Source organism: Nicotiana tomentosiformis, chromosome 3 (assembly GCF_000390325.3).
Source record: "Nicotiana tomentosiformis chromosome 3, ASM39032v3, whole genome shotgun sequence".
NCBI lineage: Eukaryota > Viridiplantae > Streptophyta > Magnoliopsida > Solanales > Solanaceae > Nicotiana > Nicotiana tomentosiformis.
The window spans coordinates 102,508,336-102,534,155 of record NC_090814.1 but is presented as its reverse complement, the minus strand read 5'-3'; the positions used below and the strand labels follow the sequence as shown (position 1 = coordinate 102,534,155).

At 40.4% G+C, this 25,820-nt stretch overlaps 2 protein-coding genes across 3 annotated transcripts in view; both read right to left on the bottom strand.

Moving 5' to 3' along the window:
- Window positions 1–25,820, bottom strand: part of LOC104104991 (long chain base biosynthesis protein 2a) — a 142,432-nt gene that overhangs the window by 43,644 nt on the left and 72,968 nt on the right. The gene's annotated exons all lie outside the window — the stretch shown is intronic.
- Window positions 3,857–25,820, bottom strand: part of LOC104109588 (probable cyclic nucleotide-gated ion channel 20, chloroplastic) — a 58,015-nt gene continuing 36,051 nt past the window's right edge. The window contains exons 11-13 of one of the 2 annotated variants that reach the window (XM_070197356.1): window positions 12,903–13,149; window positions 5,214–5,376; window positions 3,857–4,198 (exon numbers count right to left, since the gene is read on the bottom strand). In XM_070197356.1, coding sequence (XP_070053457.1) covers window positions 4,102–4,198; window positions 5,214–5,376; window positions 12,903–13,149 — 507 coding nt within the window. In that variant the 3' untranslated portion in view covers window positions 3,857–4,101. Of the gene's footprint in view, window positions 4,199–4,238; window positions 5,096–5,213; window positions 5,377–12,902; window positions 13,150–25,820 lie in introns of those variants that run through there. The other variant, XM_070197357.1, reaches the window with a different exon arrangement.

Here is a 25,820-nt window from a genome sequence, read left to right as displayed (position 1 = left end):
TACTTTATATAAGAGGTTTGTAGGAGACCATAAATCTTTTATATATTTCTCATTTTGGGAAACGCATTAGAAATATTCAGATATTATCTCACTGGCCTGGAACCTAACATTTTCTGCTTCCACTACATATTTTTTGTGGAGAAAGCAGCAAAAGCTGCCATTAAGCAATTCAAGAAAAGCCTATGCTGCCCAGGTTCTTTCTCGGTCCCAACAGCTTAAACAACAAGTGTCTGCTGCCTACGACAAATAGGTCTAGATGGACTCTTCTAATACAAGAGAGGAAGCTTCTGCTTGATTATGTAGAAGCCCTGAGGTGCGAAGAAGAATTGTGCAAGGCCAAGGCCACAAATAAATGGTAACCAGTTGCTGATGCTAATGATGCTTTTTTTTTTATAAGGTAAAATTTTATTGAAAAGGTACCAGCTTGTATAAAAGAAAACAGAATTCATACAACCAGACAAACTGCTACTCTTTCCTTCCTAATAACGCTAGAATTTCCATGTATTGTGCCATGCTAACTGCTTTTTTTCTCTCAGACGACTAACTCAACATAGAGCAAGGAGTACATTTCTAAGTTGCTCCGACATGGCAGTTTAGGTGCCACACCCGTGTCGACATGACACTAATTGGGTGTAGGAGGTATGGGATCCGTATTGGATCTGGACAAACAATTTTGGGTACTTTGACCCCGATGGACAGAAATTTCAAGACTTGATACTTTTTGATTCCCAAGATCAGAACCAAAAACTAGGGTAAATTTGAAGAAAATAACATATATTATCTAGGAAAGCAATCCTTTACTTATCTACAACTTGAGAATATATAAAAAAAAATCACACTCTAGAAGAGTACGTTAAAAAAAAAAGGGCAGCCCAGTGCACTAAGCTCTCGCTACGCGTGGGGTTCGGGGAAGGGCCGGACCACAAGGGTCTATCATACGCAACTTTACCCTGCATTTCTGCAAGAGGCTGTTTCCACGGCTCGAACCCGTGACCTCCTGGTCACATGGCAACAACTTTACCAGTTACGCCAAGGCTCCCTTTCAAGAAGTTGTACGTAAGTATTCCACAAAATTTCTCATAATTTATAGATATTTTTTATATTTTTATTTTTTTGAATTATTTTTAGCCGGATCCCCGCACATGTATCTGTACTAGGATCCGTATTCCCGAATCTTAGAATTTATATCTCGACGGATCCAACCTCTAGATCCGCACCCGTGTCCGAGCAACTTAAGTACATTTATCTGGAGACATGATCAAAGAGGGAGGGCGATCACCAAGTACAATTGAGCAGTAGGAGTGTCTACTCACATTTGTTAGTGAAGATGAAATTTATAACACACTGCTAAGTGATTGATGACTAAACATAAAGCTCCCCGCCGTGATGGTTTTACAGCAGAATTTACCAACATAACTGGCTCTTAGTGAAGGTAGAGGTAAATTGCATCTTTCAACAATTTTTTTGTAATCATTAGCAGAGAGCTATGTGCTGCTCTTAATTGTACCACTATTATTCAGTTCCTAAGGTGAAGACATTACAAGGACTTAAAGCCTGTATCATGAATGAAAGTCATTCACACACTGATTTTCAAGATTATTACTAACAGATTGAAACCGCTCATGACATCTTTGATCAGTAATTGTCAGAATGCTACTGTGTAAAGAAGCAGCATTACATATAATATGCAGAATTACCATAAAATGATGGGAAACCTAGGTCCAATAAAGGTGGACATAGTTCACGGCTCCAAGCTCATGATAAGAAAATTGTTTATTTTTTTCAATGAATGTACTCAAAGCTTTTGGCTTTACAGCATTACAGATAATATGCAGAATTACCATTAAAATCATGGTAAACCTAGGTGGAATGAAGGTGGACATAGTTCACGGCTTCAAGCTTATTATAGGCAAACTGTTTATTCTCAATGAATGTACTCAAAGCATCTTTTGGCATTCCCCATGAGGTCACCCCCTCAATAAAAGTCTTTCTCCATCTTATATTATAAAAAAATAAATAAATAAAGTCTTTCTTCACAATGCTAAGTCCTACATGAACTTAAACGGTTCCTTAACCCCTCCCCCCTGGGGGGGGGGGAGGAGGTTGAGTTAAGGGGATTCTATACCTCCTTACCTGTTCCACTCGCCATTGAGGTCTTCACATGTTTGTTCAACACAAATATTGCTCAGCAGGAATTTAATTTCCTCCCTACATTGCACATGTTTTTTGTGGGTTGTTTCTTCATTGGTGTTTGTTGTTAATGAGAAGTCCATCCATACTTCTTGTCAAACAGGCTGTTGATCAATTTGGAAACCTGGTTTATTCCTAATATGCCAAAAAGTGCTAAAGATTTTGCTGGCTTACCTGTTGATGATACTAAAAGATCAGCCATTGGTGGGTTTCAAGAGGCACATTGTTCCTGTCGAATATTAGGCACCCCACTTATCTCTTCCGAGTTGGATCAAACATTGCAAAATACTTGCAGAGAAAACCTTAGGTAGAATACGAACTTGATCAAATACGGAATCCAGAGTGACTAAAGATGGTAAGCTTGTTTTGTTTGGTATCAACATATATTGGTTTAGGCTCTTCATTATCACCCAAGTATTTTATGCCAACTAGATCATCAACTCTTCTTATAACCTGATAAATTCAAGAACTTTTAATTAGCTAATCAGTATGCTATATGGACTTCTTCTTTCTTTTTTTAATAGATACTCCATGGCCTATTATGTACTCTCTCGCAAAATTTGATAAACTGAGATATCAAAATATGTCATCCATGCATGACAATTCAAGTAAAATGTCCTTCACCATCTCCCCCCCCCCCCCCAAACCCCCTCTTCCAAACCAAAAATATGGAGAATATGTAAAGGGTGAGGTGACGCCGTAGCTCAAACCTAGCAGCTCCTTTTACAAGAATAAAGATTCATCCTCAGTTAGTACTAAATTGTATGCCATGCTTTAGTTCAAAACTGTCAACACTAAAAGTCTTTCTAAAGTGCAAGTGACAATCATTGCACTATGGTTATGCAAAAGGTTATCCGGAGCGTGATTAGTGCCGACAAAATAAAGGGCAGCCCGGTGCACTAAGCTCCCGCTATGCACAGGGTCCGGGAAAGGGTCGGTGCACTAAGCTCTAACCTCCAGTGCTTTATCAAAGATCTTCCCGTGATTGAGTTATGAGTGTTCTGGCCAAAAGTAAAAGGGTTGCTGGAAAAACAACCGTCCCTATGGCCACCTAAAATAACAGTAAAGGAAGTAAATTCCAACATAAGAACGAAAGTTGTAAATTTAACGCTAACCAATCTGTAAAAGTATGAGCCTGCAATGATAAGAGAAGAAATTGCAGGATAGTAGAGCATGATGTGAATCAATGGGGAATCATTGTCCCCCAGGACCTCAAAACCCATCTTCTGCAGTACTTCTGATGGAAAATATTGCTATCATCGCGTATGCGTGCTAGTTTCCGAGCCCCTAAATAAAAACAACAAAGCTGCTCTAATGATCATTACACAACTTTTTACTACCCCGGTGTTCAGATGCCACTACAATTATAACAAAGTGCAAAATAGGAGTAAATTTTGACAGTCAAAGTTTCTGACCTCTACTAGATCTTCACCTTTGTTGCGCAGCTGGAGGTGATATTGATGTGGCATACAGATGAGCTAGGCAAGTGTTGTACTTCAAATATTCAATAAATTCCTGAAGATTTTCGAACTTCTATATAGCTCTCTAGTCTACGCAATTTGTTCATTCATCAAGTGTAAACCGTTTCAACAAAGCGGTGCATAAAGCACAGTATTACATCTCATCATCCATCTTGACACACACACGCACACATCTATATAGCCACTGAAGAAAACAGATTATACTAGTATTATTTTATTCATCAAAAACATATTTTTTAACATTATAAACCGTTCGTCTGGGGTTAATATATTGGTTATTTCAATACAAAGTTTCAGTCCGATTCTGATTACAACTACTATATATTACATACAAAACGTAGAAATAGATATACAGAAACAATTTGCAAATATTTTAAAATGTATTCAGAAGAACTAATGAATTATACTAAGGTAGTTTAAGATTGATATATTAGTGTCGGGGGCTGGAAGAGTCTGCTCGGCTTTGACGTTTCTTCTTGCATCTCCAGGCAACTTGTACTGGCCGCCGCCTATATGGAGATTTATACCTGAAATATGGCTTCTTTACATATTTTACATGCTACTATAAAGACTATCAGCTATTTATTAAATAGTGTCCAAGCTGAAAGATGGGAAAAAAGATAGAGCATCAAACAACAAGAAAACAAATATAGAGAATAGCATCATAAATCTTCTTCCTCCAATTTAAAGCTTTACATCTAACTCCAGCCACTGATCAGTCCATGATACCAGCAAATCCATTGCAATCTCGCGTCAAACCCCCTCCCACACACACACAAACCACCAAAAAAAAGCATCCCTCAAAGCAAAATATGAACATAGAAGAGAGCGAAAAACTTCCACAAGGTAATGCTTCAAAAGCCTATGATATGTCAGAAAAGGGAAATGCGGAGCAGAAACAAAGAGACAAGAAATAAGGGAAGCAGGGCATTCTGTTATGAGGAAGAAGAGGGACATAAGTATAGGATAGCTTAAAAAGACAACATAGCATTCCACAAATTTTTGAACAAATAAGATGATAACTTCCTCCAGTTGGTGTTGAGTCTCCCACATCAGCTAAGGGATGGGGGAATTGGTCTCTTTATATGGTTTGGGCAATCCTCACCTCATGAGCTAGCTTTTGGGGTTGAGTTAGTCTCAACGTCCATTTCTTTATCAGTTGGAGAGAATACAAGTATACTAGACTAAGTGTCGTTGTTCTAGTTCTGCAGAATGATAAAGATTATGGTTTTGCTGGTGGTCAGGAATGAAAGTAGAAAGAAACCGGAATGGGTTTTAATTAGTGACATTAGCTTGAGTAAAGGCTCAATGACTTGAACTACCACCTAACTTGAAAACACATACATGTAAATCTGACATGATCATCTCCAGAGAGGCCCTTCTAGTTGATCTTCTCATATTTTGTCTACTATACAAATCTGATACTATAGGTAGAGCCATGAAAAATCAATGCCACGTTATTTTGTTTATCACCATGTATCGAGTGTTTTCAACAAAACAAATAAATGGATTGGAGATTCAGTAGCTATAAGTTTAAATTACCTTATGGCACCTTGAACACGTGGACTCCTCGAGAATCTTGCGAAAAGATTGGTGACTTCTTTAAGATCTGCAGCTCGTAATATAAAGGCTTCAACATTTGTTAGGCACCTAACTAGTCTGTTGCTCAGCAATCTGTGTCCTGGAATTCTGATCTTTTTTCCATCTGCAAAGACAAAATGAAAAGCGACGATAAGAAATCATTACAATATGCATTTCAAATTCACAACCTTCTCTCTCCCAAGACTGGAAAAATTACTTTGAACTTATCAAAGTTTCAGACAGCCCACTGGTAGACTAAAGGCAGCAAAAGTTTTAAGCTTTAACCACTCTTCATATGGTTTTCAATTTGTTAGTTTACAGATATATATAGCGTAGTCTTGTCCCACATTAGAAGAGGAGTAATATCTTCTTGTAGTGTATAGCTATAAATAGGGACCTCTTGTATTATATTTATTATCCAATATCAATAATATATTTTCTCCCGTGCTTTCTCACATGGTATCACAGCATTAGTGAGAAAATCGTCAATGTGCATCATTCCAGCGACTTCCGGGAAGAAAGACCTCTTCGCCGTGCAATTTTCCGGCGACTTAGAAGGTTGTCCGTAAGCAAATCACTTTCTGTTAGTGTTGTGCAAAAAACCAACACCACCACAAGACTCCTCAGGCTCCGACGACCAAACCCCAGTCAACCCCACCTGAAAACACACGTCCACGCGCCCTCACGCGCTTGGAAAAGCAAAAAATTTCCGGCGAGATCTCACACACGCGCCGGCGCGTGAACATTGTTCCGGCCAGATTTTTAAAAAGTTCCAGTTGAACAGTAGGATCGCCTAGTAATTCCGATCCTACCCTCACTGATTTTGTTTAATTCCGACGACTTTGAGTTTTTCCGTCAGCTACAGTAGATTCCGGCTAGCTACACTGTTTCCAGTGTGAACAGTGTTTCCGACGCAGAACAGTGTTCTGTTTTCCTGCTATAAACAGTGTTTTTAAAGTTTTTTCTTCAGTTTTTTCACAGGAGTTACTTATTTCCATTATTTCAAGTTAACCCTACTACTACAAATTGTAGCGACATGGGAACCGATGCTTTGAATAGTCGGATGGTTTCTTTAGCAGATTATATTGAGTTCCTTCAGTACAAAGTATGTAAGCAGACATCTCGTAGCGACATAGGAACCGATGCTTTGAATAGTCAGATGGTTTCTTTAGCAGATTATATTGAGTTCCTTCAGTACAAAGCATGTAAGCAAACATTTTCTGAGATAGCTTCTGTTGTTCAAACAGGTAATAGCGTGACTTGTTTTTCCCAATCTTCATCCTCTAAGTCTTGGGTCATTGATTCAGGTGCATCGGATCATATTTCTGGTAACAAATCTCTTTTCACTACTATTTCGTATTCTCAATCTCTTCCAAAAGTTACAATGACCAATGGGTCTCAAACCATGGCAACTGCAATAAGTCAAGCAAGTCCACTTCCTTCCTTACCTTTAGATTCAGTCCTTTATGTTCCCAATAGTCCTTTTAATCTCATAGTTGTTAGTCGCTTAGCCAAATCACTTAAATGCGCTGTTTTATTTCTTGATGACCATGCTTTTATAAAGGAACGCAGTACAGTGCGAATCATTGGTACCGGGCATGAATCAAACAGACTTTATTATCTTATCCTTGCTAAATCACATGGGCTCACATCTTGTCTTCCTTCAACAACTTGTCCTGTTACTGATTCACCAGATTTATTACATAAACGGTTGGGACATCCTAGTTTGTCAAAACTTCAGAAAATGGTATCTGGTTGATCTCACTTGTCAGCTCTAGAGTGTGAGTCATGTCAGCTCGATAAGCATACTCGCTCCAATTTCCCTCGGCGTCTTGATAATCGAGCATATTCACCTTTTACTTTAATCCATTCAGATGTTAGGGGTCCTAGTCGGGTTAGTTCCACCTTGGGATTCCGGTACTTTGTCAGTTTCATTGATGATTATTTAAGGTGCACTTGGATATTTTTGATAAAAAATCGATTTGAGCTGTTTTCTATTTTCCAGACCTTCCACGCTGAAATTCAAAATCGATATGGGATTTTTATTCGTACATTTCGTAGTGATAATGCCCGAGAGTATTTGTCTTCCCCATTTCAGCAGTTTATGAAATCTCATGGGATTATTCATCAAACATCTTGTCCGTACACATCTCAACAAAATAGGGTAACTGAAAGAAAAAATAGACATCTTATTGAAACTGCTCTTACCCTACTCATACAATCTCATGCTCCGTTGCGTTTTTGGGGGGGATGCAATTCTTACATCTTGCTATATTATTAATCGTATGCCATCTTCAGCTATCCAAAACCAAGTTCCATTCTCTGTCATGTTTTCCCACTTACCTTTGTTCTCTCTTCTACCCCATATCTTTGGAAGCACTTGTTTTGTCCATAACCTTACTCCAGGAACAGATAAGTTAGCTTCTCGTGCTCTTAAGTGCGTATTTCTGGGTCTCTCGAGAACACAAAAGGGGTATCGATGCTACTTTCCTGACCTCCAGCGGTACCTTATGTGCGCTGATGTTACCTTCTTTGAAACCCAAATCATACTTCACAGGTTCAGGTCATCACTTAGATATTTTTGAGGTACTACCAGTTTCATCTTTTGGAGATTCAGTCACTCCAGCTCCACTACCTACAACTCCAGTTGTAGCTCCACCACCTACAACTCCAGTTGTAGTTCCACCACCTATAGCTCCAGTTCCTCCACATAATCCAGTTCAACCTTCTGCAGCTCCACCACTCTTGACTTATCATCGTCGTCCACATCCAGCATCAGGCCAGGTGATTCACGCCCCGCATCAGATTCTGCATCTACTGCGGACTTGTCTCCTCTTAGTCAACCAATTGCACTCCGCAAAGGTGTACAATCCACACTTAATTCTAATCCCCACTATGTCGATTTAAGTTATCATCGCATGTCGTCACCTCATTATGGTTTTATATCTTTTTTGTCCATTGTTTCTATCCCTAAGTCTACAGGTGATGCACTATCTCATCCAGGATGGCGACATGCTATGATAGAAGAGATGTCTGCTTTACATGCGGGTGACACTTGGGAGCTTGTTCCTCTTCCTGCAGGTAAGTCTACTTTTGGTTGTCCTTGGGTTTATGCAGTGAAAGTCGGTCCTGATGGCCAGGCTGATCGGCTTAAGGCTCGTCTTGTTGCAAAAGGATATACTCAGATTTTTGGGCTTGATTATAGTGATACTTTTTCTCCCGTGGCTAAATTAGCATCTGTTCGTCTCTTTTTGTCCATGGGTGTTGTACGTCATTGGCCTCTTTATCAGTTAGACATTAAGAATACTTTTCTCCACGGTGATCTTGAGGAAGAAGTTTATATGGAGCAACCACCTGGTTTTGTTGCTCAGGGGGAATTTAATGGTTGTGTGTGCAGATTGCGCAGGTCACTATATGGTTTGAAACAGTCCCCTCGAGCTTGGTTTGGTAAGTTCAGCACAATTATTTAGGAGTTCGGCATGACTCGTAGTGAGGCTGATCACTGTGTGTTTTATCGGCATTCTGCTCCTAATCTGTGTATTTATCTAGTGGTTTATGTTGATGATATTGTTATTACTAGCAATGATTAGGATGGTATTACTAATCTGAAGCAACATCTCTTTTAGCACTTCCAGACTAAGGATCTGGGCAGATTGAAGTATTTTTTAGGTATTGAGGTCGCTCAGTCTAGCTCAGGTATTGTTATTTCACAGCGGAAGTATGCCTTAGACATTCTTGAGGAGACTAGAATGATGGGTTGCAGACCTATGGATCTGAATGCTAAGCTTCTGCCTGGACAGGGGGAGCCTCTTAGAGACCCTATGAGATATAAGACGTTGGTTGGCAAATTGAATTACCTCACAGTGACTAGACCTGACATTTCTTTTCCGGTGAGTGTTGTAAGTCAGTTTATGGATTCTCTCTGTGATAGTCACTGGGATGCAGTTGTTCGCATTCTTCGGTATATAAAGTCAGCTCCAGGCAAAGGATTACTATTCGAGGATCGAGGCCACGAGCAGATTGTTGGGTACACAGATGTTGATTGGGCAGGATCCACCTTTTGATAGATATTCTACGTTTGGATATTGTGTTCTAGTATGAGGTAACTTGGTCTCGTGGAAGAGCAAGAAACAGAATGTAGTTGCTCAATCTAGCGCCGAAGCCGAATATCGGGTCATGGCTATGGCGACGTATGAGTGAGTTTGGATCAAGCAGTTGCTCAAGGAGTTAAAGTTCGGAGAAATCAGCAAGATGGAACTGATGTGTGATAACCAAGCTACTCTTCATATTGCATCAAATCCGGTGTTCCATGCGAGGACTAAACACATTAAGATCGACTGTCACTTTGTCAGAGAAAAAATACTTTCAGGAGATACTGTTACAAAGTTTGTAAAGTCGAATGATCAGTTAGCAGATATTTTCACTAAGTCTCTTACTGGTTTTCGTATTAGCTACATGCGTAACAAGCTCAGTACATATGATGTGTATGCACCGGCTTGAGGGGGAGTGTTAGTTTACAGATATGTATAGTGTAGTCTTGTCCCACATTGAAACAACAACAACAACAACCCAGTATAATCCCAATAGCGGGGTTTGGGGAGGGTAGTGTGTACGCAGACCTTACCCCTACCCTGTGGTAGAGAGGCTGTTTCCGATAGACCCTCGGCTCCATCCCTCCAAAAACTCCCCACCTTGCTCTTGGGGTGACTCAAACTCACAACCTCTTGGTTGGAAGTGGAGGGTGCTCACCACCTGAGCAACCCACTCTTGTTCCACATTGGAAGAGGAGTAATATCTCCTTGTAGTGTATAGCTATAAATAGGGACCTCTTGTATTATTTTTATTATCCAATATCAATAATATATTTTCTCCCGTGCTTTCTCACAATATTCAATAAAAAATTGTGTAAGCTTAACTTCATTAAACAGGGAAGTCACCTCTGTGATTAGATTGATTGAAAGTTCACAGCAAATTCTAAAACCAGCAAATGTAGACAGATAAACCACATACTTATTGATCCTGACATTCGTATGACCACTGAATGTCCATCCTCTCAACACCAAAAATTTCAACAAAATCCAACTTTTGACATTTCCCGTTTATCTAGTCTGGTGTAAGAGAGCCAAAACTTGGTGAACCATATATGATATAAAGCTTCCAAATGATAAAACAGAAAAGAAGAAGGGGGGGGGGGGGGGCAATTTTCTAGTTAGTATATCGGCTTTATATCAAGCACAAGACAAGAAAAACATCAATCCAGGGACGTTTGCATTATAGTTATGTCGTATAGACTTCATATTCTACACATTTGTCCTAGTATAAGACCAAAATAAGAACAAGAAAAAAGAGTTGTTCCATAAGAAAGGACAATATCCAGAAGTCCTGCAAGACTCTAATAAGTTGGATTTTTACCAATTTATTCTGGACTTTACATGCACTTGTCATGTCTTTGAGTGATAATTATTGCCAAATCTTATGACTTTTGTATGGTTTCAGGAAATAATGTGCTGACAAGGTGGAAGCGTCCAAAAGATGGAAAAAACAACAACACCAACAACTATGCCTCAGTCCGAAACAAGTTGGAGAAAAGATAGAAAAACACTTAAAAAGATGCAAAAGTGAAGAAACTGGACTCAAAACGAGAAGCTGAGCACAAGGCGACTGCAGTCTGCAGCTGATAAGTGTGGAGCACATAATATAGTCGGCAAGACTGGTCAAGATGAGAATCCAGTGGTCGCAATTCCAGAGTCACCAGGCCATTTCTGCGGAACACTTGAAGACATCATGCGGACCGCAGCATCTTGTGCCATCAGCATTTTCTCCCGAAGGGCATTCTTGGGAACATTTGTTAAAAAGTTTCCCTAAACTATAAATATGTAGTATTAGGTCATTTTGAATATCTGCTAGGAGCAAGCTTGAGGGAGCACTTTCAACCTCTCTACACCATGGAATGAAGAATTAGAGCTACACTTAGAGAGATTTATTTACTTTTATCTCCTTTTTTTAATAACCATGGCGTCCGGGACAACTTGCATGCACCTTAACTAATTCCACGGGATACCTGTCAACTCCCACCAGCAACAGATATCAGGTAACTCTGACCAGCAAAGCTTAGACATATGGGAAAAAATCACCTAATGTATTTGCCTCCGATGGGATTTGAACCTGAGACCTCATGGTTCTAACCCACTTCATTGACCACTAGGCCACACCCTTCGGTGCAACCTTTATCTCCTTTCTTTATTTCCTCATTTTGTATTGATAAATTTGGTATAAATTTTGTGGGTTGGACAACCTTGTTGGGAGCTATGGTGCTCGGACTCTCTGAAAATGTCGTTGCGTGTGTGTCAGATCCTCCAAAAGTAGTTAATTTTTGGAGGATCTGACATGGGTATGGTAGCAGTTTGGAGAGTCCGCGTAACATAGGTTGGGAGGCATTGTTGATTTGGGTTTTGATTAGCTTAATTTCTACCTTGTGTATTTATTGACTTTTTGCTCATTGATGAGTGGGTCTTTTGTTTATTTGATTTTTCTTGCTTTATATTGATTCCAAAGGGAGTAGCTAACCCCAAGATATCCCTAAATTGCCTTGATTTGCCTTTGGGAAAGGAAATTAGGATTGAGTTTGGAGTAATCAACAAGAATTTTAGGTTAATTAAGGGATTAATTGAACCTAGTCTATTGATAGAGGTTAGGGATAACCCATTCATGCTTGTAGCCAAAATTGGAATGTGCTTGATGCAACTTGGTTAGGGATAATTAACTGAGTTAGACTAGCTAATTTATTGGGAAACAACTAGGGGGTAATCAAGAATCTATTAGATGTTGGGAAATACTAATGGGTAATTGATTTCCAAGGCTAATGACATTGACCTAGGTTTGATTAGTAAAGTTTAATTAAGACACTTGGGTGGATTTGAGCTAGTTGAGACTCCAAGTCCCAATCCCATGTTCTCCCTTGCTTGTGAGCCATTACTTACTTTCCCTTTTAATCTTAAAACATTTCCACATTTGATATCTCAAACAACAATGATTAATTGCAAATTTGGTGTTTCTCATGGAACAGTACTCTATCCGTTTGCTTTATTGTTTGAAATGATGAGTACGCTTGCTAGGCAAGACATGGCGATGCTCCAGCTTACCGAGGACATGACCCTTTATAGGAGGGTTTGGAGGACGAGAATTAGGGTAGAAGGTTAGATAGTCGAGCGTTTTCCTTGTCCATAAAGTATTAGTGTTAGTCTTGTATTTTCTTAGTCGTAGATTTTTGTTACTAGTTGGTGTTTCTTTCGCTTCGATGTTCTTATAACTTGATAGCTCATGTTACTGCTTGTTGCTATTGCTTCGTTTTTCCTCTTTCTTTGAGCCGAAAGTCCATCGGAAACAACCTCCCTACCTTCTCTAGGTAGGGGTAAGGTCTGCGTACACACTAACCTCCTTAGACCCCACTTGTGGGACTCAACTGGGTTTGTTGTTGTTGCTGCTAGTGTAATTAGTTGCCTCAAAAGCTTTGTCAAGTTTTTTCTTCTTACACTGTTCCAATGAACATTGTCTTATCTAATAACCATAAATTTAGAGCCAACATTATATCATGCATATATGCCAAAAATGAATGCACCCACAAGACAATCTTAAAATATCTGTAATCACCTCTGTTTATAGAAGAATGTTCAAGGCACCATGTGAGGAATTCTTCCCCACAGGCATCCCCTTCAGACAAGAAGGCCACATTTCCATCTTCTCCAATGCTTTCCATCTTACCCCGAATTATGAAAACCATCTTGTCAACCAGACCACCACGGTATAAAACTTTGCTTCCTGCTATGTATGTTTTCAGTCTCAATCTCTCACAGATGGCATCTAAGATGGGTTCATCGAGAAGTGCAAATATCTGGACCTGCAAATCAATAACATAATGTGAAAGTCATGACCGAAGTATCCAAAAATATATGTTCAGTATAAAGAGCCATTTACTACTATTAGCATGAAGTTGTTGAAGGAAGAGATCAAATATTATCTGTTTCAATAATTGAACAAATTAAAATTTGCATGGCTAAAATAATGTGTATTTTAATGTGTTAGAACTCCCACATAAGTTGTGGATGGGAGATTTGATCTCATTCTATGGTCTTGGACAATCCTCCCCTCAAGAGCTAGTTTTTGACGTTAAGCTAAGCCTTAGATCCATTTCTTTATCATAATGCGCATAACAAAATCATTCCTTAACCCTTGCATCTCTACACAATCAACACATTCATACCTTATCCCTATCCCCATCCCCAAACTTGCTCTATAAAAACCCCTACTGATCATTCTCCCAAACTGCCATCTATTTGTTCCTTCTAAATTTGTTTCTAAACATTTTTTGCATCTACCTAATTGGTTAGTGTTCTTTTGTTCCCAATTTCCCTCACAACAAAAATTGATCCTAACTGTTTATTCCAATTCCCACACCATGTGCCACCTAGAGAATCGGCCAATTGGGTTTCTACATAATAGATTCATCCAATACATTTTCTGAAAGCCTTTCCTTAGATTACGTGGCAGGTGCTAAAGAAAATGAATATGAAAACAACAACCTTGCAAAGCTCCTTTAAGTGAGCAAAGAACATGCACAATTACCAAACAATACCAAAAGTCAAAACAAGAACAAGTCCAATTAAACCGCCAGAGTCCAAAGACCAAGATCCAAAGGAAGTGATGCAAAGCAAAAAAGAATATTCAGGCAGCACTCTAGTCTCCTCTCTTGTGCTTGTTTTCATCATTGATCTTAGTCATTTTGTGCTTGTTTTCACCAGTACTCTTAGTCCTTTTCAAACTTGATTCACCAAATTTCCAGGTTTCCCTCTTCTTTCATATCTAAGTTGTTCTTCAAGGTTTTCTATCTTTGTGACGAGTAAAATCACTTAAATTCCCCAGGTTTTTGGAGTTCTTGTGTTCTCTCCACATTGCATCAACTAGTTCTCTTTCTTTGCTCTTCAAATATATGACAGCAGAAATTCTGCTAGAGAAACAGAAGGAAAACCGAAAAGCATTTGATAGAGTCCCAATTCTAAAGACTTATTCTAGATGAAAGTATCAGCAAAAGGATAAAGAATTGAAAATCATGATTAGTTTACATATATGTATAGTGTAGTCTTGTCCCACATTGGAAGAGGAATAATATCTCCTTGTTGTGTATCATTCCAGCGACTTCCGGGAAGAAAGACCTCTTCGCCGTGCAATTTTCCAGCGACTTAGAAGGTTGTCCGTAAGCAAATCACTTTCTGTTGGCGTTGTGCAAAAACCAACACCACCACAAGACTTCTCAGGCTCCGGCGACCAAACCCCAGTCAACCCCACCGGAAAACACACATCCACGCGCCCTCACGCGCCTGGAAAAGAATTTTTTTTTTCGGCGAGATCTGACCCACGTGTTCCGGCCAAATTTTGAAAAGGTTTCAGTTGAACAGTAGAATCGCCTGGTAATTCCGATCCTACCCTCACTGGTTTTGTTTCATTCCGCCTATAAACAAAGTTTTTCAAGCTATTTCTTCAGTTTTCTCACAGGAGTTACTTATTTTCACTATTTCAAGTTAACCCTACTACTACAAATTGTAGCGACATGGGAACCGATGCTTTGAATAGTCGGATGGTTTCTTTAGCAGATTATATTAAGTTCCTTCAGTACAAAGCATGTAAGTAGACATCGTCTGAGATAGCTTCTGTTATTCAAACAGGTAATAGCGTGACTTGTTTCTCCCAATCTTCATCCTCTGAGTCTTGGGTCATTGAATCAGATGCATCAGATCATATTTCTGGTAACAAATCTTTTTTCACTACTATTTCGTATTCTCAATCTATTCCAAAAGTCACAATGGCCAATGGGTCTCAAACCATGGTAACTGCAATAGGTCAAGCAAGCCCACTTCCTTCCTTACCTTTAGATTCAGTCCTTTATGTTCCCAATAGTCCTTTTAATCTTATAGCTGTTAGTCGCTTAGCCAAATCACTTAAATGCGCTGTTTTATTTCTTGATGACCATGTTTTTATACAGGAACGCAGTACGGGGCGGATCATTGGTACCGGGCGTGAATCGAACGGACTTTATTACCTTATCCTTGCTAAATCATATGGACTCATATCTTGTCTTCCTTATACAACTTGTCGTGTTACTAATTCACCAGATTTATTACATAAACGGTTTGGACATCCCAGTTTGTCAAAACTTCAGAAAATGGTATCTGGTTTATCTCACTTGTCAGCTCTAGAGTGTGTCATGTCAGCTCGATAAGCATACTCGCTCCAATTTCCCTCGGCGTCTTGATAATCGAGCATATTCACCTTTTACTTTAATCCATTCAGATGTTTGGGGTCCTAGTCGGGTCAGTTCCACCTTGGGATTCCGCTACTTTGTTAGTTTCATTGATGATTATTTAAGGTGCACTTGAATATTTTTGATAAAAAATCGATATGAGTTATTTTCTATTTTCCAAACCTTCCACGCTGAAATTCAAAATCAATTTAGGGTTTCTATTCGCACATTTCGTAGTGATAATGCCCGAGAGTATTTGTCTTTCCCATTTCAGCAGTTTATGAAATCTCACGGGACTATTCATCAAACATATTGTCCATACGCATCTCAACAAAATGGGGTAGCTGAAAGAAAGAATAGACATCTTATTGAAACTGCTCGTACCCTACTCATACAATCTCATGTTCCGTTGCGTTTTTGGGGGATGCAGTTCTTACATCTTGCTATCTTATTAATCGTATACCATCTTCAACTATCCAGAACCAAGTTCCATTCTCTGTCATGTTTTCTCACTTACCTTTGTTCTCTCTTCCACCCCGTATCTTTGGAAGCACTTGTTTTGTTCATAACCTTATTCCAGGAACAGATAAGTTAGCTCCTCGTGCTCTTAAGTGCGTATTTTTGGGTTTCTCGAGAACACAAAAGGGGTATCGATGCTACTCTCCTGACCTCCAGCGGTTTCTTATGTCCGTTGATGTTACCTTCTTTGAAACCCAATCATACTTCAGAGGTTCAGGTCATCACTTAGATATTTCTGAGGCACTACTAGTTGCATCTTTTGGAGATTCAGTCACTCCAACTCCACCATCTACAGCTCCAGTTGTAGCTCCACCACCTATAGCTCCAGTTCCACCACCTACAGCTCAAGTTGTAGCTCCACCACCTATAGCTCCAGTTCCTCCACATAATCCCGTTCAACCTTCTGCAGCTCCACCACTCTTGACTTATCATCGTCGTCCACATCCAACATAAGGCCTAGGTGATTCACGCCCCACATCATATTCTGCACCTACTGCGGACTTGTCTCTGTGAGAAGGCACGGGAGAAAATATGTTATTGATATTGGATGAACAATACAATACAAGAGATCCTTATTTATAGCTATACTATACAAGGACATACTACTCTTCTACCAATGTGGGACAATACTACACTATATACATACTGTAAACTAACACTCCCCCTCAAGTAGATGCATACAAATCATATGTACCGAACTTGTTACATATATAACCAATACGAGGACCAGTGAGAGACTTGGTGAAAATATTTGCAAGTTGATCATTCGACCTCACAAACTTTGTAGCAATCTCTCCTGAAAGTATCTTTTCTCTGACGAAGTGACAATCAATCTCAATGTGTTTAGTTCTCTCATGGAACACCGGATTTGATGCAATATGAAGGGCAGCTTGATTATCGCACACAAGTTCCATCCGACTGATTTCACCAAATTTCAACTCCTTGAGCAATTGTTTGGTCCAGACTAGCTCACATGTTGCCATAGCCATTGCTCGATATTCTGCTTCTGCACTAGACCGAGCAACTACATTCTGTTTCTTGCTCTTCCAGGACACCAAATTTCCTCCTACTAAAACACAATATCCAGACGTAGAACGTCTATCAGAAGGTGATCCTGCCCAATCAGCATCTGAGTATCCAATGATCTGCTCATGACCTCGATCCTCAAAGAGTAACCCTTTGCCTGGAGCCGATTTTATATATCGAATAATGCGGACAACTGCATCCCAATGACTATCACAGGGAGAATTCATAAACTGACTTACAACACTCACAGGATAAGAAATGTCGGGTCTAGTCACTGTGAGATAATTTAATTTTCCAACTAGCCGCCTATAGCTTGCAGGATCGCTAAGCGGCTCCCTGTCCTGGCATAAGTTTAGAATTCGGATCCATCGGAGTGTCAACAGGTCTGCAACCTATCATCCTCGTCTCCTCAAGAATGTCTAAAGCATAATTTCTTTGAGAAATAACAATACCTGAGCTAGACTGGGCAACCTCAATACCTAGAAAGTACTTCAATCTGCCTAGATCCTTAGTTTGGAAGTGCTGGAAGAGATGCTGCTTCAGATTGGTAATACCATCCTAATCATTGCCAATAATAGCAATATCATCAACATAGACTACCAGATAAATACAGAGACTTGAAGCAGAGTGCCGATAAAACACAGAGTGATCAGCTTCAATACGAATCATGCAAAACTCCTGGATAACCGTGCTGAACTTACCAAACCATGCTCGAGGAGACTGCTTTAGACCATAAAGTGACCGATGCAAGCGACATACAAGGCCACGAGACTCCCCCTGAGCAACAAAACCAGGTGGTTGCTCCGTATAAACCTCATCCTCAAGATCACCGTGAAGAAAGGCATTTTTAATGTCCAGCTGATAGAGGGGCCAATGACGAACCGCAGCCATGGATAGAAAAAGGCGGACTGAATCCACTTTAGCCACGGGAGAGAAGGTGTCACTGTAATCGAGCCCAAATATCTGAGTATATCCTTTGGCAACAAGACGGGCCTTAAGTCGATCAATCTGTCCATCGGGACCAACTTTGACTGCATAAACCCAACGACAACCAACAGTAGATTTACCTGAGGGAAGAGGAACAAGCTCCCAAGTACCACTTGTATGTAAAGCAGACATCTCGTCATTCATAGCCTGGCGCCATCCTGGATGAGACAACGCTTCACCTGTAGACTTAGGGATGGAAACCGAGGACAAAGAAGATATAAAAGCATAATGGGGAGATGACAGACGATGATAGCTCAAACCGACATAATGAGGATTAGGGTTAAGTGTGGTCCGTATACCTTTCCGAAGTGCAATCGGTGTACTAGGAGCAGGGTCCGCAGCAGGAGCAGGGTCAGGTGCAGGACGAGAACCAGTTGGGCCTGATGGAAGACGCAAACGACGATGATAAGTCAAGAGTGGTGTTCCTGTGGCCGAGGAACTAAGGGGAACAACACTAGACTCCTCAACGGTTGGTATGGGTAAGACTTCTGTGGCTGAAGGTAGAGGAGGAGCTATAGTAAACTTCTCAAAGGTCGGTATAGGTAAGACCTCAGATATATCATGGTGGTCAGCAAAGGTAAAGAAAGGTTTAGACTCAAAAAATGTGACATCAGCTGACATAAGGTACCTACGAAGATCTGGAGAATAACAACGATATCCCTTCTGAACACGAGAATAACCAAGGAAGACACACTTGAGAGCACGAGGAGCTAACTTATTTTTCCCAGGGGTTGGGTTAAGTTATGAACAAAACACGTGCTCCCAAAAATACGAGGTGGAAGAGAGTATAAGGGTAACTGGGGAAACAATACTGAATGCGGAATCTGATTCTTGATGGGAGATGAAGGCATCCGATTAATCAAATAACAAGATATGAGAACTGCATCGCCCCAAAAACGCAACGGAACACGAGATTCAATTAGAAGTGTGCGAGCAGTCTCAATAAGGTGCCTATTCTTTCTCTCAGCAACCCCATTTTGCTGAGGGGTATAAGGACAAGATGTCTGATGAATAATTCCTTGAGAAGTCATAAACTGCTGAAATTGAGAAAATAAATATTCTAAGGCATTATCACTGCGAAAAATGCGAATAGATACACCAAATTAGTTTTTGATTTCAGCACAGAAACTATGGAATATAGAAAATAACTCAGAACGATCTTTCATTAAGAAAAGCCAAGTACATTTTGAATAATCATCAATGAAACTGACAAAATAACGAAATCCCAAGGATGAACTGACTCTACTAGGACCCCATATATCAGAATGAACTAAGGAGAAGACAGACTCTGCATGACTCTCAACACTACGCAAAAAGGAGGCTCGGGTATGTTTCCCAAGTTGGCACGACTCACAATCTAATGTAGACAAACTAGATAAACTAGGCACCATCTTCTAAAGTTTGGATAAACTCGGATGTCCTAAACGTCTGTGGATTAGATCTGGAGGATCTGTAACTAGACATGTTGTGGAAGGACTGAGTGAGTTAAGGTAGTAAAGGCCTTTTGATTCACGTCCTGTACCAATTGTCTGTCCCGTACTGCGGTCCTGCATAATAAAAGAATCGTCAATAAAATATATACCACAATGGAGGGCACGAGTCAAACGACTAACACATGCAAGACTAAAAGGACAGCCAGGGACATAAAGAACGGAATCTAGGGTGATAGAAGACAAGGGATTAGCTTGTCCAACTCCTTTTGCCTTAGTTTGACATCCATTGGCTAAAGTAACAGTGGGAAGAGACTGTGAATATACAATATTTGACAAAAGTGATATATTACCAGAGATGTGATCAGAAGCGCCGGAGTCCATGACCCATGGGCCAAGAGTGCTAGACTGGGAAACACAAGCAAAAGAATTACCAGTAACAGAAGTATCAGTCTGAGCAACTGAGGCTACTTGTGGAGATGTCTGCTTACTTGCTCGATACTGAAGGAGCTCATTATATTCTTCTTTAGATAAAGAAAATCCTTGGTTACCTGGAATCTCGGTCTGAGCAATGTAAGCATTTTTGGGTGGACGACCATGTAAGGAACAACACATTTCACGAGTGTGTCCAAGTTTATGACAATAAGAACACTTGGGTCTAGATCTTCCAAAACGACCTCCTTCTCGTCTATGCTCCATAGTTTGAGATGCCCGAATATCCATTGTCTGGGATGCAAGAACAGAGGAATCAAGTATATGTGATGAGATCACTGGTGGACTTGGTGCTGCAGCAAGGCGGAGTAATCGAGAGAATAATTCATCAACTGTCGGGACAGACGGACTAGCCAAAATCTGGTCGCGTATTGAATCAAGATCATTAGGAAGTCCAGCGAGGGTAAGAACGAGAAACATCTTCTGTCGCTGCTCTTGTTGTTTTTCCACATTAGCAGAAACTGGCATCAACTTCTCAAATTCCTCCATGACTGCCTGTACTTGACCCAAGTAAGTAGACATATCCAATTCCTGCTTCTTTAAGTTTGTCATCCATGATATCACATCATAGAAGCGAGATATGTCATTAGTGTATAAGGTGCGTGCCTTTGCCCAAACCAAATAACATGTCTGGAATGGACTAAACAAGGGCATCAACTTGGAATCAATAGATCGACACAAGATGCTACATAACTGAGCATCGATTTTTGCCCAAAGTGCTGTTGCCTTTTCATCTCCATCGCTAGACTGTTTGATTAGATGATCTTGAACACCTTGACCTCTACACCATAACTCGACAGATGAAGCCCAAGCTAAGTAGTTTGAACCTCCCATTAAAGGTTCCGAAGTAATAATAGCACTAGAGCTTCCAGAACTCATGTTTCTAGATCCAAAAGCATCAAATCCAAAAGACATTATTGCAAATTATTACCAAATAGGAGAAAGAATCAACTGTAATCCACTGAAACAGTGTACGGAAACACAGAAACAGAATACTGAAATATTGTAGCTGCCGGAATCTACTGTAGCTGTCGGAATAGTACTGTAGCTGCCGGAAAAAACTCAAAGTTGTCGGAATGAAATGAAAACAGTAGGGGTAGGATCGGAATTACCAGGCGACCCAACTGTTCTGAAGGAAGATTTTCAAAAAATGGCCGGAAGTGGTCGTACGCGCCGGCGCGTGAGCTCACGCGCGTGAGCTTCTGGTGGCGCGTGGAGGCGCGTGAGGAGGCTGCTGCCGGAGTTTTTCACTGGGGTTTGGTCGCCGGACAGTGACGACTCATGTGGTAGTGTTGGATTTTGCACAACACTGACAGAAATGAAGCAGATAAAAAACAGCCTTAAAAAAGTACTGATTTCTCTTTCCCGGAATCGCTGGAATTTATGCACATCGATTTCTCTTTCCCGGAATCGCTGAAATTTTATGCACAGCGATAAGTCTCTCACAATTGCTCTGATACCATGTGAGAAGGCACTAGAGAAAATATGTTATTGATATTGGATGAACAATACAATACAAGAGGTCCTTATTTATAGCTATACTATACAAGGACATACTACTCTTCTACCAATGTGGGACAATACTACACTATATACATGCTGTAAACTAACAGTCTCCTCTTAGTCAACCAATTGCACTCCGCAAAGGTGTACGATCCACACTTAATCCTAATCCCCACTATGTGGGTTTAAGTTATCATTGTCTGTCGTCACCTCATTATGGCTTTATATCTTCTTTGTCCACTGTTTCTATCCCTAAGTCTACATGTGAGGCACTATCTCATCCAGGATGACGACATGCTATGATTGACGAGATGTCTGCTTCATATGCGAGTGGCACTTGGGAGCTTGTTCCTCTTCCTGCAGGTAAGTCTACTGTTGGTTGTCATTGGGTTTATGCAGTCAAAGTCGGCCGTATGGCCAAGTTGATAGGCTTAAGGCTCGTCTTGTTGCAAAAGGATATACTCACATTTTTAGGCTTGATTATAGTGATACTTTCTCTCCCGTGGCTAAAGTAGCATATGTTCATCTCTTTTTGTCCATAGCTATTGTACGTCATTGGCCTCTTTATTAGTTAGACATTAAGAATGTTTTTCTCCACGGTGATCTTGAGGAAGAAGTTTATATGGAGAAACCATCTGGTTTTGTTGCTCAAAGGGAGTTTAATGGTTGTGTGTGCAGATTGCGTAGGTCACTATATGGTTTGAAACAGTCCCCTCGAGCTTGGTTTGGTAAGTTCAGCACAATTATTTAGGAGTTCGGCATGACTCGTAGTGAGACTGATCATTGTGTGTTTTATCGGCATTCTGCTCCTAATCTGTGTATTTATCTAGTGGTTTATGTTGATGATATTGTTATTACTAATCTGAAGCAACATCTCTTTCAGCACTTTCAGACTAAGGATCTGGGCAAATTGAAGTATTTTCTAGGTATTGAGGTCGCTCAGTCTAGCTCAGGTATTGTTATTTCACAACGGAAGTATGCCTTAGACATTCTTGAGGAGAATGGAATGATGGTTTGCAGACCTATTGACTCTCCTATGGATCCGAATGCTAAGCTTCTGCCTGGACATGGGGGAGCCTCTTAGAGACCCTACGAGATATAGGAGGTTGGTTGGCAAATTGAATTACCTTACAGTGACTAGACCTGACATTTCTTTTCCGGTGAGTGTTGTAAGTCAGTTTATGGATTCTCCATGTGATAGTCACTAGGATGCAGTTGTTCGCATTCTACGGTATATAAAGTCAGCTCCAGGCAAAGGATTACTATTTGAGGATCAAGGCCACGAGCAGATTGTTGGGCACACAGATGCTGATTGGGCAGGAACACCTTTTGATAGGCGTTCTACGTGTGGATATTGTATTTAGTATGAGGTAACTTGATCTCGTGGAAGAGCAAGAAATAGAATGTAGTTGCTCGACCTAGCGCCGAAGCCGAATATCGGGTCATGGCTATGGCGACGTGTGAGTTAGTTTGGGTCAAGCAGTTGCTCAAGGAGTTAAAGTTAGGAGAAATCAGCAAGATGGAACTAGTGTGTGATAACCAAGTTGCTCTTCATATTGCGTCAAATCCGGTGTTCCATGAGAGGGATAAACACATTGAGATCGACTATCACTTTGTTAGAGAAAAAATACTTTCAGGAGATATTGTTACAAGTTTGTAAAGTCGGATGATCAACTAGCAGATATTTTCACTAAGTCTCTTATTGGTTCTCGTATTAGCTACATGTATAACAAGCTCGGTACATATGATGTGTATGCACCGGCTTGAGGGGGAGTGTTAGTTTCCAGATATGTATAGTGTAGTCTTGTCCCACATATCTCGTTGTAGTGTATAGCTATAAATAGGAACCTCTTGTATTATATTTATGATCTAATATCAATAACATATTTTCTCCCGTGCCTTCTCACAAAGTGCAACTGCTGCAGTTTTTGAAATGCACATCTGATGAAACTGTCAATCAACAACTGCTGCCTGGAATTGCTCCAGCAGTTTAGTCTATTCCTAGTTTTTAGTTGTCTGATCTTATCTTATTATGTGGTTCTATAAATATGTAATTAGTACTAGTTATTTAGGCATGTTCTATCAGAAGTAAAAGTACTTAATTTGGAGCCTTGTCCTCTCCATACGGACAACTTTATTGGTGTAATTGTGTTTAAGATTCTTGCACAAACTATTGACAATAATATTAACTTCTTTGTTCTATTTCTTCTATTATCTACTTCTGGTTACTATCAGTTTGGTATCAGACCAGATCGATCCAAAATGGTCAATACCAGATCTTCTAATTCTCAAGAAGACGTTCCCAATGTTGAATCCCTTGCCCAGCAATTATCTGACATAGCATCAAAACTGAATTCAATTGATTCACTGGCAGCAGAAGTTGCTACGTTGAAAGCCCAGATTGGCCGCACCCAACAAGAGGAAACCAGTTACCGAACCCGTCATGGAGGAAAGTCCGCTTGGCATGAAGAGGAAGAAGATATCGATAGTCCAAGGAGGCCAAAAAATCCTTCACGGAGGCCACACACGAAGATGGAAATCCCTAGATTTGAAGGAGGTTATCCCAAAGGATGGATTTTGAAAGCAGAAAAATATTTCTGCTACTATCAAACTCCAGAAGAACACAAAATTGACATTGCTGCAATGTATCTGGAAGGTGATGCTCTTGATCTCTTCTCTTGGATTAATCGTGAGCGGACGTTGCTTTACTGGGAAGAGCTTGTTAAAGCATTGCAAGAAAATTATGGTCCTGCGGAGTTCCAAAACCCGGACGAGCATCTCTGTAGCATCCAGCAAACAGGTTCTGTACAGGAGTACCATCAAGAATTTGCAAAACGTTCTTCTAGAGTCACAAACTGGCCAGATCATTGTCTGTTAGGTGTGTTCTTAAATGGGCTTGTGAGAAGGCACGGGAGAAAATATGTTATTGATATAGGATGAACAATACAATACAAGAGGTCCTTATTTATAGCTATACTATACAAGGACATACTACTCTTCTACCAATGTGGGACAATACTACACTATATACATGCTGTAAACTAACACTCCCCCTCAAGAAGGTGCATACAAATCATATGTACCGAACTTGTTACATATATAACCAATACGAGGACCAGTGAGAGACTTGGTGAAAATATCTGCAAGTTGATCATTCGACCTCACAAACTTTGTAGCAATCTCTCCTGAAAGTATCTTTTCTATGACGAAGTGACAATCAATCTCAATGTGTTTAGTTCTCTCATGGAACACCGGATTTGATGCAATATGAAGGGCAGCTTGATTATCGCACACAAGTTCCATTCGACTGATTTCACCTAACTCCTTGAGCAATTATTTGGTCCAGACTAGCTCACATATTGCCATAGCCATTGCTCGATATTCTGCTTCTGCACTAGACCGAGCAACTACATTCTGTTTCTTGCTCTTCCAGGACACCAAATTTCCTCCTACTAAAACACAATATCCAGACGTAGAACGTCTATCAGAAGGTGATCCTGCCCAATCAGCATCTGAGTATCCAATGATCTGCTCGTGACCTCGATCCTCAAAGAGTAACCCTTTGCCTGGAGCCGATTTTATATATCGAATAATGCGGACAACTGCATCCCAATGACTATCACAATGAGAATTCATAAACTGACTTACAACACTCACAGGATAAGAAATGTCGGGTCTAGTCACTGTGAGATAATTTAATTTTCCAACTAGCCGCCTATAGCTTGCAGGATCGCTAAGTGGCTCCCCCTGTCCTGGCATAAGTTTAGAATTCGGATCCATCGGAGTGTCAACAGGTCTGCAACCTATCATCCCCGTCTCCTCAAGAATGTCTAAAGCATATTTTCTTTGAGAAATAACAATACCTGAGCTAGACTAGGCAACCTCAATACCTAGAAAGTACTTCAATCTGCCTAGATCCTTAGTTTGGAAGTGCTGGAAGAGATGCTGCTTCAGATTGGTAATACCATCCTGATCATTGCCAATAATAACAATATCATCAACATAGACTACCAGATAAATACAGAGACGTGAAGCAGAGTGCCGATAAAACACAGAGTGATCAGCTTCACTACGAATCATGCCAAACTCCTAGATAACCGCGCTGAACTTACCAAACCAGGCTCGAGGAGACTGCTTTAGACCATAAAGTGACCGACGCAAGCGACATACAAGGCCACGAGACTCCCCCTGAGCAACAAAACCAGGTGGTTGCTCCATATAAACCTCATCCTCAAGATCACCGTGAAGAAAGGCATTTTTAATGTCTAGCTGATAGAGGGGCCAATGACGAACCGCAGCCATGGATAGAAAAAGGCG